This window comes from Narcine bancroftii, chromosome 3 (assembly GCF_036971445.1).
Source record: "Narcine bancroftii isolate sNarBan1 chromosome 3, sNarBan1.hap1, whole genome shotgun sequence".
Lineage (NCBI taxonomy): Eukaryota > Metazoa > Chordata > Chondrichthyes > Torpediniformes > Narcinidae > Narcine > Narcine bancroftii.
The window spans coordinates 124,174,780-124,187,316 of record NC_091471.1 but is presented as its reverse complement, the minus strand read 5'-3'; the positions used below and the strand labels follow the sequence as shown (position 1 = coordinate 124,187,316).

The 12,537-nt window shown below is 42.7% G+C and overlaps 1 protein-coding gene across 3 annotated transcripts in view; it reads right to left on the bottom strand.

The window, feature by feature from the left end:
• LOC138757524 (protein sel-1 homolog 3-like) overlaps positions 1-12,537 on the bottom strand; it is a 112,002-nt gene that overhangs the window by 23,150 nt on the left and 76,315 nt on the right. For all 3 annotated transcript variants that reach the window (XM_069925025.1, XM_069925023.1, XM_069925024.1), the window contains 4 exons: positions 11,834-11,896; positions 10,726-10,902; positions 2,299-2,426; positions 2,126-2,209 (listed from right to left, as the gene is read on the bottom strand). In XM_069925025.1, the coding sequence (XP_069781126.1) occupies positions 2,126-2,209; positions 2,299-2,426; positions 10,726-10,902; positions 11,834-11,896 (452 nt within the window). The remainder of the gene's footprint in view (positions 1-2,125; positions 2,210-2,298; positions 2,427-10,725; positions 10,903-11,833; positions 11,897-12,537) is intronic.

Below are 12,537 nucleotides of genomic sequence, written 5' to 3'. Positions count from 1 at the left end.
AGGTGTGCAATACAGTAATTTGTCATGCTTATAATGTGAAAATTACTCCATTCAACTGAAGCTCTGAGCAAGCAACACTATATAATGGGAATTTCAGATTTATTGTCAGAATACATCACATACAACCCTGAGATTCTTTTCCCGGGGGCCAGGCAGAATTACCACTTATTAGTAGTGCCAAAAAAATACTATACAACATGCACATGTAAACAAACTGGGCAATTCAGAGAGGAGAAAAATAATAAACAATAATGTGCAAAACTAAGAGTCCTTAAATGAGTCTCTGATTGAGTTTGTTGTTGATGAATCTGATGGTGGAGGGGCTAGCAGCTGTTCCCGAACCTGGCGGTGTTAGTCTTGTGGCAACTGTACATCTTTCTTGATGGTAGCAGCAAGAACAGAGCGTGTGCTGGGTGTCGCGAATCCTTGATGATTGCTGCGGCTCTCCGACGGCAGTGTTCCCTGCAGATATTCTCCATAGTGGAAAGGGGTTTGCCTGTAATGTCCTGTGCTGTGTCCACTATCATTTTTAGGGGCTTTATGCACATGGGTATTGATGTCTCCATACCAGACTGGTCAGCACACTTTCCTCCACACATCTGTAGAAATTTGCCAGAGTTTCTGGTGTCATACCAAACCTCCACACACTCCTGAAGAAGTAGAGGTGCTGACATGCTTTCTCCACGATGCCATTGGTGTGTTGGGTCCAAGAAAGATCCTTTGAGATAGTCTCTCCCAAGAACTTAAATTTGCTCACCCTCCCCATCATACACATCTGGTTTCCCCTTTGTGAAGTCCTGGTTTTGGTGACATTATTGCTGCACCATTGAGCCAAGTTTTCAATCTCCCTCCTGAACGCTGACTCATTGCCTCTTTCTATACAACCCATTACCATGGTATCTTCAGTGGATTTGTAGATGGTGTCGTTGTCATACCGAGCCACTCAGTCATAGGTTTAAACTGAATTTACACCTTATTTTAAAAATTATATAACATAATTTTCAGAAAATATTGTTAATTTTTTTCTGGATCTAAATCCAACAATCGTGGTGATGCCAGGATAGTTTCAGTAATTAAAAAAAGAGTGGGTGTAAAACAGATCAAGAGATTAGCCAGGCCATTCTTATATAATAGATATAACACTACAAGCTAGCTCCTTCACCATCTGGCATATTTCTGGCTGCAGAGGTAAAGACCACTTTCATTTTGTGCATCAGTTGGTGACTAATATCTACTCGTGCCCTTTGAGATGAAGTTGTGGCCAGATGTCCGTGCAAGCTCGCTCCTTCCCACTCAGTCCTGAGTCTGAATGAAATCACTGACTAATTTAAAGCATAAGGCAAGTTTGTTTATTTGTAAGTGCTTAAATTTCTAGTCATTTTTACATAAATCTATAGCATATTTATTTATTATTTTCAATAATTGTTATTTTATAAATTATAACTGCCTTTTGAGCATTTAAAATCAAACCAATTCCCTAATTTTTGGTGACCAGCTTGGTTCTCAGTTTCTATACTGTACCAGCAAGCTCAAAGAGACAGAAACAATACTTTATTTGGTCTTAAAGATTTTTAAGGCTAAGTCTACTTGTCACATACATATAAAGCTCTCCCTCAGTAAAAGCCATTCATGAAAGCAGCTTTGGCATCACATCCTTTACCACTCAGAATGCAAAGGATGGCAGGCACCCAGGATCTATGACCTGCAAGATCGCACCAAAGGAGCACACCATGCTTGCTTGGGTGCCTATCCCCCTTTCTTCATCGTTGGAATCCTGGAACTCACTATTCCAAAGAAACAAGGAGTACCTTCAACTCATGGCTTACAATTATTCAAAAAGGCAGCTTACCACAGGGGCATCAATAATAGCTAGAGATATTTGTCGGACCAGAGATTCCGTCATCCCATCGATAAGTAAAAAAACAAGTGCCACCAAATCTGCTTCACTCAATTCATGTACAAATCCCTGATATAAAATACCATATCCTCCATGTACTGTGAACATGCTAATATGGCTGATCGATGGGTCGCAATTAAAGCCGCAAAGCATTACAATTATATTTTAAACCTTAGAGCAGTAAAATAGTTGTTCTCTTGCATTTAATGACATGCATTTTAATCTTACCAGGATCTCTGAAGATAGGCATTCACAGCTTTTCTTATGCTATAACCCAAAAATCCATTTTGCTCAGCCACAAATCTAGCCCAACTGTCAAGGGGAGAAAAAAAAACTCCGTGAGCTTGAATGGTTGTTTAAAATGTAAAGATTGACTGAGAATGTGGAAATAGATATCTTACTGGATTGCCTGTTTGGGATTGTATGGAATAAACTCAAAATTTCCCGTACTCCAGAAGAAGGAACAGCGAACTAGACTTTCAAAATGTCCACCAGATCCAGCTTTATAGTAGCACTGAAATGCCTCAGTCTATTAAAGAAAAGAAAGTAAATGTCACGAAACTCAACTGGATTCCCCACTTAATTCAACAAATGAGAAGGTGGCATGTAATACATTGGAGCCTTTAACGGACTGATTTTCCACCACATTTCTGGCTAAATTATCCATTGGAGAGTCTAGACTATGTCAAGATGTTCTCTCATTATTACCACCACAAGGAAAGGCAAAAGTCATCAAAATTTAAATATTACTGCACCGTAAAGGAAATCTGTATAAGTCATATATTTTTAATAGATACAACCACAAAAAAAAACCACACAGATACTTTCAAAAGTCGTGAAAATTTCCATGGTTCCAAACAAGATTTGAAACCTGGAACTATTGAGATAGTTGACCAATCTTTTGTCAAAGAGGTTGATTTAATGGAGAATTGAAAGGAGGACAGAGTGGGAAAGAGGCAGAGGGAGGGAAATCTAGCATGAAGGACTGAGAAAGCCATTTGGACATCAGCAGGGAAGATAATACATTCAAGAATACCCTTGAGATTGGAATTGCATGACTCAGAGATCTCAAAGGGTTGATGGAGGCTGGGAGGTGTGCCAAAGCTGTGGATAGTTTTGACAAAAAGATGTGGAGGTTAAAATGCAAGCACGAGCAGTCCAGGAGATGGGTAAATAGAGCTGAGTTGTGCAAGTGAGTGCAGCAACATTGTTATAAATTAGTTCAAAGTTATGCAAGAAGGAGAGAGGATGACCAAGAAAGTATTAGAAATATGAGCCTTTGATGTTGAAGTAAATTAATGATTGGAAACTCATTTCAGTGTCAAATATTAGCACAAAGCTTGCAAACAGTCTAATATGGTCTCTTGAGAGTTGTCCTAACAGGGATGAGTCAATGACTTGGGAAGACTTTGTGATATGTACTTAAGACAATGGCTTTGATATTCTTAATACTTGTTTGCAAGAAATTGCTGCTTGTCCAGTACTGGACAATGGATGATCACTTACAATATTTTCCTGTTTAGGATTCAAATTTGACAGTATTCTACTTTAGGGTGTTGTTGTCTTCTACCATTGCTACTGAGAAATGGGTGGCACAGTGGGCCAACTAGTTGTAATGAACTGGGAATTCACTACAGATGTGATGATCTAAGGACTGGCTCCTTCCCCAGATATCCCACTATAAACCTTGGATCCCGCCAAAACCCCACTTCAGTCCAAAGACTATTGTTCTTACTGAATAAAAACATGTTGTACTCTCCCTGGTCCTGAGTGCTCTCAGTCATGCTGCACTTTTATTCAGTAAGAAGAGGTTGGAAGCCCGCGATGTTCCTAATTGACCCACTGTTCCCAGAGGCCCTGGAAGAATTTGTGCACTGGCTGGAATGCTTCCAAATGTACCTGACGGCCACACAAATGGCCTACTCAATAGATGAGCTCAAAAGGTCGGCGCTCCTCTCTTGCGTCGGATCTAAAGGATTCCCGATTATCAGGGACTGTACAACTTACAAGTCAGCAGTCGAAAGGCTGAAGGCTCGCTATGAGGCCCCAGAATGTCATCCTACTGGAGGCACCAGCTCTCACAACAGAAGCAGCAAACCTGGTGAGTCCATTGCAGATTTTGTCCTCATCCTACGAGCACTCGCGAGGAACTACGGGTACAAGGATGGCATGGGCTGAGAACAGGAAGAAGAGCAGATCTGAGATGCTCTTGATGGTGGAGTGAGGTCCAAGTACATAAGGCAGGAGTTGCTAGAGCAAGGCAGCACGGCGCAGTCTGACAATGTACGGCTGGCCAGGTCACTGGAGATGGGCATCCGGGAGCTGCTAACTTGGAAGACAGCAGCAGCACCCTCCAGGAAGATCTGGTCCTCGGAGTGACTCCACATGCTGCATCAGCCCTGACGGAGGCGGCCTCCAGCACTAAGGGATGCGTTTTCTGCAGTCGGCAGCAGCACCCAAGAACTCAATGTCCTGCAAAAGACTGTATCTGCTCCGGTTGTGGTAAGAAGGGGTACTGGGTGAAGGTCTGCAGGGTGAGGGGGAGCACTGAGAGGTGCAACACGCGCGCGACCCCCAACAGGCTGACTGAGGTGAATCCCAAACCCAAACCCACGACCTCCTGGTGCCAGTGTTGTATGCTATGGCCTTCCTGCGGGACCACATGGCGAGAGCAGCAACGTGGGAAATCCCAGTGGCCACCTTGTCGCGTTTTGAAACTGGGACCAGACAAGGGGTGGTGGCCATCTTGCTGCACTGCGTGGTCTCTCCCATCTTGCCGGTTTTCAAAATTGATGCCGTCTACAGCAGAAGAAGGTGGGTGGCCATCTTGCTGTGCCTCGTGGTCCCCGCCATCTTGCCTGCCCAAGAATCTGAATGGGGGGAGTGACTCCAGTGGGGGGGAATGACTGCATCTCCAGAGTCCTGGCAGCAAGTCCTGGACCAGGAGATACCACACAAACTGAACAATTCCACAATGAAAGTGAGGGTTAACAGACATAAACTGAAGTATTTAATTGACTTTTGCTCGACTGACAGCTTCATAGACACAGAGACAGTCCAAAAACTTAATTTTAAAGTGTATCCCTCTAATTATCATTTTTTTTAGTGTCCCATACACAGTCTGTAAATATTCAAGAACATTGTATGGTCCACTTATCTTTGTTGGAGGGGGAATTCTGTAAGTACAGAATGTATGTACCTGAGAATTTGTGCCCCAGTTTTGTTGGGTCTTGACTTCTTGTGTCATTTTAAAAACATGACCCTGGAGTATTCTGGACCTCTCCCTCCCATTACAGTTCGGGACAGAAGGCCCCAAAACTCTGATGCCATTTGCTTGATGTTACCATTTGTGGGCACTCTCTGGAGGACCATGATGCCAACCTCCAGAATTTTCTCCATGCAGTTGAGGTCCGGAATCTCACTTACAACACCAGTAAGTGTGGGTTCAGGGCTAAATGCCTAGCCATCTTGGGCTAAATGGTGGAGAATGGCATTATTGGCCCTCTGTTAGAACTCCCATTCCCGAGGACCATGAGAGCTTTGAGAAGGTGCCTAGGCTTCTCATATTATGCCCAGTGGGTCCCTCAATATGCAAACAAGGTTCATCCCCTCTGACAGCTGAAGCTGGTTTCAACTACGTCAGAAGCCACATTATGAAGGCCACCACGCATGTGATGGACAAGAATGTACCTTTCCAGGTGGAAAGTGATGCCTCAGATGTAGCCCTGGCTGTGACTCTTAATCAGGCGGGTAGGCTGGTTGCATTTTTTTCCAGGACCCTACAAGGTCACAAGTTTCAGAATGCATCAGTGGAGAAAGAGGCTTAAGCCATTGTGAAGGCCATCAGGCACTGGAGACATTACCTGGTGGGCAGTAAGTTCACACTCCTCACAGACCAGCAATCGATGGCATTTATGTTCAGCAATTCAAAACAGGGAAAAATTAAAAATGATAAAATTACACAGTGGAGAATCGAACTCTCCACCTACAACTATGATATAGTCGACTGACCTGGTTCCATCAATAAGCCTCCAGATGCACTGTCCAAAGGAAGCCTGTGCCTCTGCACACACTGGCCAGTTTTGGTCACTGCACAATGAGCTCTGCCACCAAGGCATCACTTGAATGGCTCATTATGTCAAGGCACGCAATTTACCCTACTCAACTGAGGATGTCAGGTCCTGCCAAGTCTGTGCTGAGTGCAAACTGTACTTCTACCAGCCCAGCAAAGCACACCTGATAAAGGCATCCTGGCCCTTTGAATGACTCAGTGTTGATTTCAAGGGACCCCTCCCCTCCATGAACGGGAATGTGAACTTCCTCACAGTCATTTCCCGTTCGCCATTTTAGCGCTTGGGCAAAGCTGACAAAAAGACAACTGCAAGCCAATTTATTCAAAATAACCGCGCTGACCTTTTAAGGAAAAACTCCCACGTCCGGAGCCCATGTATTGTTGCCCGGGCCAACATCAGGACACTGCTGAGTCACTGAGACCTGGCTTGGTGTCCGACAAGAAGGTACAGGTCCCCCTCTACTGGCTAAGGACTGTAAACTCAGGCTTCTCTTTCGCACAACTGGGGGCCCAGTGCCAAGTTGTGCCCCTCGGTACTTTTGGTGATTTGGCCCACTTTGTCATGCGGACAGGTCCGCCACGCCATTCCCTGCCCAGACACATCCACACCATCTGTCATTAGAGCCCTAATCTCCATTTTCACCCTATTCGGGTAACCTGGCTATATCCATGGCGACTGGGGCTCATCATTTGAGTGAGGAGCTGCATCAGCTCCTGCTAGTAAGCGGCATCACATCCAGCAGGACGACCAGCTACAACCCCCGGGGAAACGGACAGGTTGAGAAAGAAAACGCTACGGTTTGGAAGGCCGTAAAATTGGCTCTCTGGTCCAAAGGACTTCCAGACTCATGCTGGCAGGATGTCCTATCCATGGCGCTCCACGCAATTAGGTCGCTACTCTGCATTGCAACCATTGAAACTCCTCATGAGCTGATGTTTTCTTTCAAGAGAAAGTCAAAAGTCAGGGACCACTCTCCCAGCTTGGCTTACAGCACCAGGCCCAGTTCTGCTTCGAAAGCAGACGAAGAGCAAAAATGACCCCTTGGCCCAGAAAGTGCACCTACTCCATGCCAACCATGCTTATGCCTACGTGGCATACCCAGATGGCAGGGAGGACACGGTCTCGATCAGGGACCTGGCACCCGCCGGAACTGAGGGTCCATCACCTCAAGGGAGCCAGGACCTACCCAGGGGCTCAGGTGAGATGTCTCAGAAAGTGGCTTCAGCCAGAGCCAGATCGCCTACACCCCAAGGTCACGGAACCACTGGAGGATCAGGAAGTCCAGAGCCCACCCGCACTATGACATTCTGCCCATACCTCCAGACCTCCTTATAAATAATGTACTTTTTTTCTGACTATTCTATATTCTTTCTTTTCACCCGCAGGCTTCATTCTAAAGGAAGGGGTGAATGTAGTGAAATGGGAATTCACTACTGGTATGATGTTCTAAGGACTGGCTCGTCCCCCAACTCCACCCCCACATATCCCACTATAAACCCTGGATTCCCGCCAAAACCCCAGTTCAGTCCATAGACTATTGTGCGTTGTATGCTCTCTGGTCTTGTGTGTTCTCAGTCACGTTGCACTAGTAGAGCTGCTGCCTTACAGTGCCGGAAACCTGGGTTCAATCTTGACCTTGGGCACTGTCTGTGACCATGTGGGCTTCCCCAAGGTGCACCAGTTTCCTCCTTGGGCTCAAATATGCGTGGGTCTGGAAAGTTAGTTTGCCACTGTAAACTGCTCCTTCTGTGTAGGTGAGTGTTAGGATCTGGGGGGAGCTAATGCAGATGTGCAGAGAATTTTAAAGATGGGATTAATGTAAGATTAGTGTAAATGCTTTGATGGTCACAAAGGACTAAGTTGACAGAGTGCCTATTTCAGTGGATGGCTCTCTTTAGGACTCGATGCTCCATAGTGGCTGAAAGTTGGTAACATTCTGATAGATTCCACTGAAACTTTGGTGGGTGACAGTGCAATGGCTGTAAACACAGTGTGAACTCTGAAATATGAGATTCTGGCCCTGTAATACTACTTCAACCATATTTGAACAAGTGCAGCAAGGTTCAAGAGAAAGTGATTCCTCAGATACTGAGGGGGTCTATTGAACTGTATATTACTGGTCCAGTTTAAGACAGGGATGAGGCAAAATGCTTTCTCTTTCTCAAAGACCTTTGATTATTGTTTTAAAGCAGAGGAGGGTAGGCTCTTAATAATTAACAAGTGAGAGGGTGAAATGTTAGCTGTGGAGAGACAAGAATGGAGAGTTGAGGAAGCAATCAGATCACTAATGATCTAATTGAATAGAAGAGCTAATTTAAGGGACCAACTGGGCCATTCCAACTTTTAATTTGGAAGTTTGGTTATATTTTTTAATTTAGAGACACAGCATGGTAACAGGCCGCTATGGTCCATAAACCTTTGCCACCCAATTATACCAATGTGACCAATTAACCTATGAATCCATACATCTGTGTAACATGGGAGGAAACTGGAGCACCCAGTAGAAACACAAGAACATACAAACTCCCTCCAGTCAGTGTGAGATTTGAACCCAGGCCTCTGGTGCTGTAATGGTGTTGCCCTGACCACTATGCTAACCATGCTGCCAAAAGTTGCAGATTGGCTTGGGTACACTTAATCTGTCCAAGAACTCCTCACTGATGAAGCAGGCATAGGCCTCACTAATTTCAGATTGGATCAGGTTTCATTACATTGAGTGCCAGGTGAGGTGGCACTGCATGAAAAATTTAGTAATTGTACAAACTTTACCACATGGACTTAAAGGTGTCAAAATAGAAATTATAGATTGATAAATTGTAGCTAGCAGAGGTGAAGGTGGTTTCACAGATACATGCTGAGACCATATGATATAGAAGCAGAAGCAGGCTATTTGGCCCATTGAGTCTGCTCCGCCATTCCATCATGAGCTGATACATTCTCCCATTCAGCCTCTCTCCCTTGCCTTTTCTCCATAACCTTTGATATGCTGGATATTCAGATACCTATCATTTTTTGGAGCAGCCCCTGTGGAACATCACTGGTAACGGGTAGCCAACCAGAATAGGATTCCTTTATTCCCATGCTCTATTTCCTGATGATCTTTCCTGTAATTCCATGTGCATTCATCGTGTTATGCAGCCTCATGTACAGCCTCTTGTCAAAGGCCTTTTGAAAATCCAAAAATACAATATCCCTTGTATCTCTTTGAGTAGCCTGGTAGTAGGTTTGTCAGGTAAGATTTCCCCTTAAGGAAACCACAGTGACTTTGGCCTATCTTGTTATGCACTGCCAGTACTCCATAACAACATTCTTGACAATCAACTCCAACAACTTCCCAATGACTGATGTCAGGTGAACAGGTCCATTATTTCCTTTCTGCTGCCTCTCTCCCTTTTTAAATAGCGGAATTACCTTTTCAATTTTCCAGTCCTCTGCCACAATCTATTCATTTTTGGAAGATCATTACTAATGCCATCACAATCTCCATAGCTACTTATTTCAGAACCCAAAGATGTATTCCATCTGATCCGGGAAACTTATCTACTCTTAGGCCTTAGGAGAATGCACCTTCTCTCTGATGATCATGACTGCACTCACTTCTCTTCCCTGACACCCGTGAAAGTCTGGTATACTGCTAATGTCTTCTACAGTGAAGACTAATGCAAAATACTCATTCAGTTCCTCTGCCATCTCCTTGTCTCCCATTCCATTTTCTCCTGCATCATTTTCTATCAGTCCTATATCTAATCTCACCTCTTTTTATTCTTGATATACTTTAAAAAGCTTTTGGTATCCTTTCAAAGTTCATCTTTTTCACCCTAATACCCTTCTTGGTTGCCTTCTGTAAGCTTTTAAAAGCTTCCTTTTCCTGTCTCTTCCCAATAATTTTTGCTTCCTTATATGCTCTTTCTCTTGCTTTTACTTTGGCTTTGTCTTGTCAGCCATAGTTGTGCCATTTTTCCATTCAAATATTTCTTCTTTTTTGGAATATAGCTGTCCTGCACCTTCCTCATTTCTCACAGAAACTCCAGCCATCGCTACTCTGCCATCTTCCCTGATAGTATGCCTTTCCAATAAACTTTGTTCATTTTCTCTCTCATACCTCCATAGTCCTTTTTATTCCACGGGTAGATGATGCATCTAATTTTAGTTTCTCCCTCTCAAACTGTAGGGTGAATTCTATCATATTATGATTTCTGCCACCCAAAAATTCCCTTACCAACACACTCTGGTTCATTACACAATGCCACAAGCTATTCTAAGAAGCCTCTCTGAAGGCATTCAATAAATTTCTTCTCTTGGGATCCAGCAGCAACCTGATTTTTCCAATCAACCTGAATATTGAAATCCCACATGACTAATGTAGCTTTACCCTTTTTTCATGCCTTCTCTATCTCCCTCATAGTTTGTACAGTACATCCTGGCTTCTGTTTGGAGGCCTGTATACAACTCCCATCAGGATCTTTTTTACCTTTATAGTTTCTTAGTTTTACCCACAGGGATTCAACATCTTCTGATCCAATGTCTCCTCTTTCCGAAGAGACACACACACACACTGACTTGCTTCATTGTTCTGTTCAATGTGTTCATGAACAAAACTTAAGTATGGAAATAAAGAATCAATATAGGACTTCCATTTTTATGAATTAATAAAGAAAGCAATTTAAAAAGCCTCATATGGTTTCTACTGATAAATAAAGAATTTGAAGGGTTAGGGTTAGGGTTAGGGTTATTCAGAATTATGTCAAAATTTACCATATTTTTAATGGGTTTGCCAGGATAGTTCCCATTCTCATAAATTACTCCAAGATTATGAAACGCATCGAGATTTCCCATTTTCACTGCTTCTTCCCAATATGCTGTCGCTTTCACAAAATCCTTTTCAAAGGTTTCATAATACCATCCCAAAGCATTGAGTGCTTCAGGAGACCCCTGTTTAAAAATAAATTCAATTAATACTTGCAATTACAAAAACTGTACTCTCAAAAAGTTTCCATCTAGGTAATGTCGTAATGGATTTAAAACAATGTTTTATTGATCAAAGCATGGTTTCCAATCAAGAGCAGATAGTTTAGATGAAAGCCCTTGCTTCACTGTATCCACTAAGGAAACAAAATGAAACTAAATTAGCCAGCCCTGATCATTTTAACAGCATGAAAGATGCAATCAAATGACTTTGATCAGTCATGACAACTAATAGAATCCAAAAATACCACATATCTGGGAAAGAGAAGACCAAGAAGAAATCTGATTAGCTTCTCTGAGAATATAAAAGGGATTATTTACATAGAAATGGCTTCCATTTCAACTTCAGTCCAGAACAGGGGTACAAATATAACATTTATGGCAGAATGGAGAGTTTAAAAGAAATCGCTACACAGAGGTCCAAATACCATGGAAGGTAGGATAATCAATGTGCAAAGGTGACATGGGCTGGGGCCGAACAATGGCCAGTCTGTGTTGGGTGAGAGATGACAAAAGCACCTCAGTACCATGCACAGAGGCATGTTTCCTGGGAAATGTGATACCAATGCCGAATTGCTGCTATGGTAGTTTGTGTGGATAAAACTGACACACACAATGGTAAACATGATGTACATATACAAAATGAATAAGGGTACAGGTATAGACTGGAGACACTTGTGTGACATATTCCTTTTTATGAATGCTACCTTGTTATGTACTACAGAATAGTTTTCAATGTTAGTGGATATGTCATAATTTTCATTCTAGAACCATGTCTATATGACAAAAAGCAGGAAAGCCTGTCTACTGTTGAATTCAGACAACTTCAGTACAAAGCCCACATAGACAAAAGTAAATTCTAAGCATTTTCATATAGTTTCTTTATTCAAATAGTTACCTTAGAAGCCGCTTCATTGATTAATTTTAAGCCTAATTTTGTATCCTTCTTCACACCTTGGCCCTAAAATATGGGATTGAAATGAATAAATTTAATTAATGTAATGACGAATTCAGGATTAATTCATTGTTCTTGCACTCCCTTCAAACCAGCACTCATTCTTGCATCGATTGCACTGTGACTTCATCCCGGATGGCACAGTTGGCGTAGTGGTTAGCGCAACGCTGTTACAGCGCCAGCGATAGGGACAGGGGTTTGAATCCCATGCAGTCTGGAAGGAGTTTGTATATTTTCCCTGTGTCTGTGTGGATTTCCTCTGGATGCATCCATTTCTTCCCACCATTCAAAACATTCTGTAGATGTAGGTCAATTGGATGTAATTGGGTGGCACAGGCTCAAGGGCCGAAAGGGCCTGTTTAAATTTAACATTACATGGGGTACAATTATATGATGAGAAACATTTTTAAATTATAGAATCCCTTTGAAGGGGATCATTAGTAAACATATCCACTTTATCATTACTTCTACGCAGCCTTCTATCATGAAATAGTGATAGTGAATGGTTTATTTTAAACACAAATCAGTTACCATTACACTTTTCAAATAAAATAACTCAAACATGTAATTGGCATGAGAAATCAATGCAAAAGACATTGAATGTTGCAGTTAAGATGGGAAATCCTTTGAAAGAATAGTTCAAATTT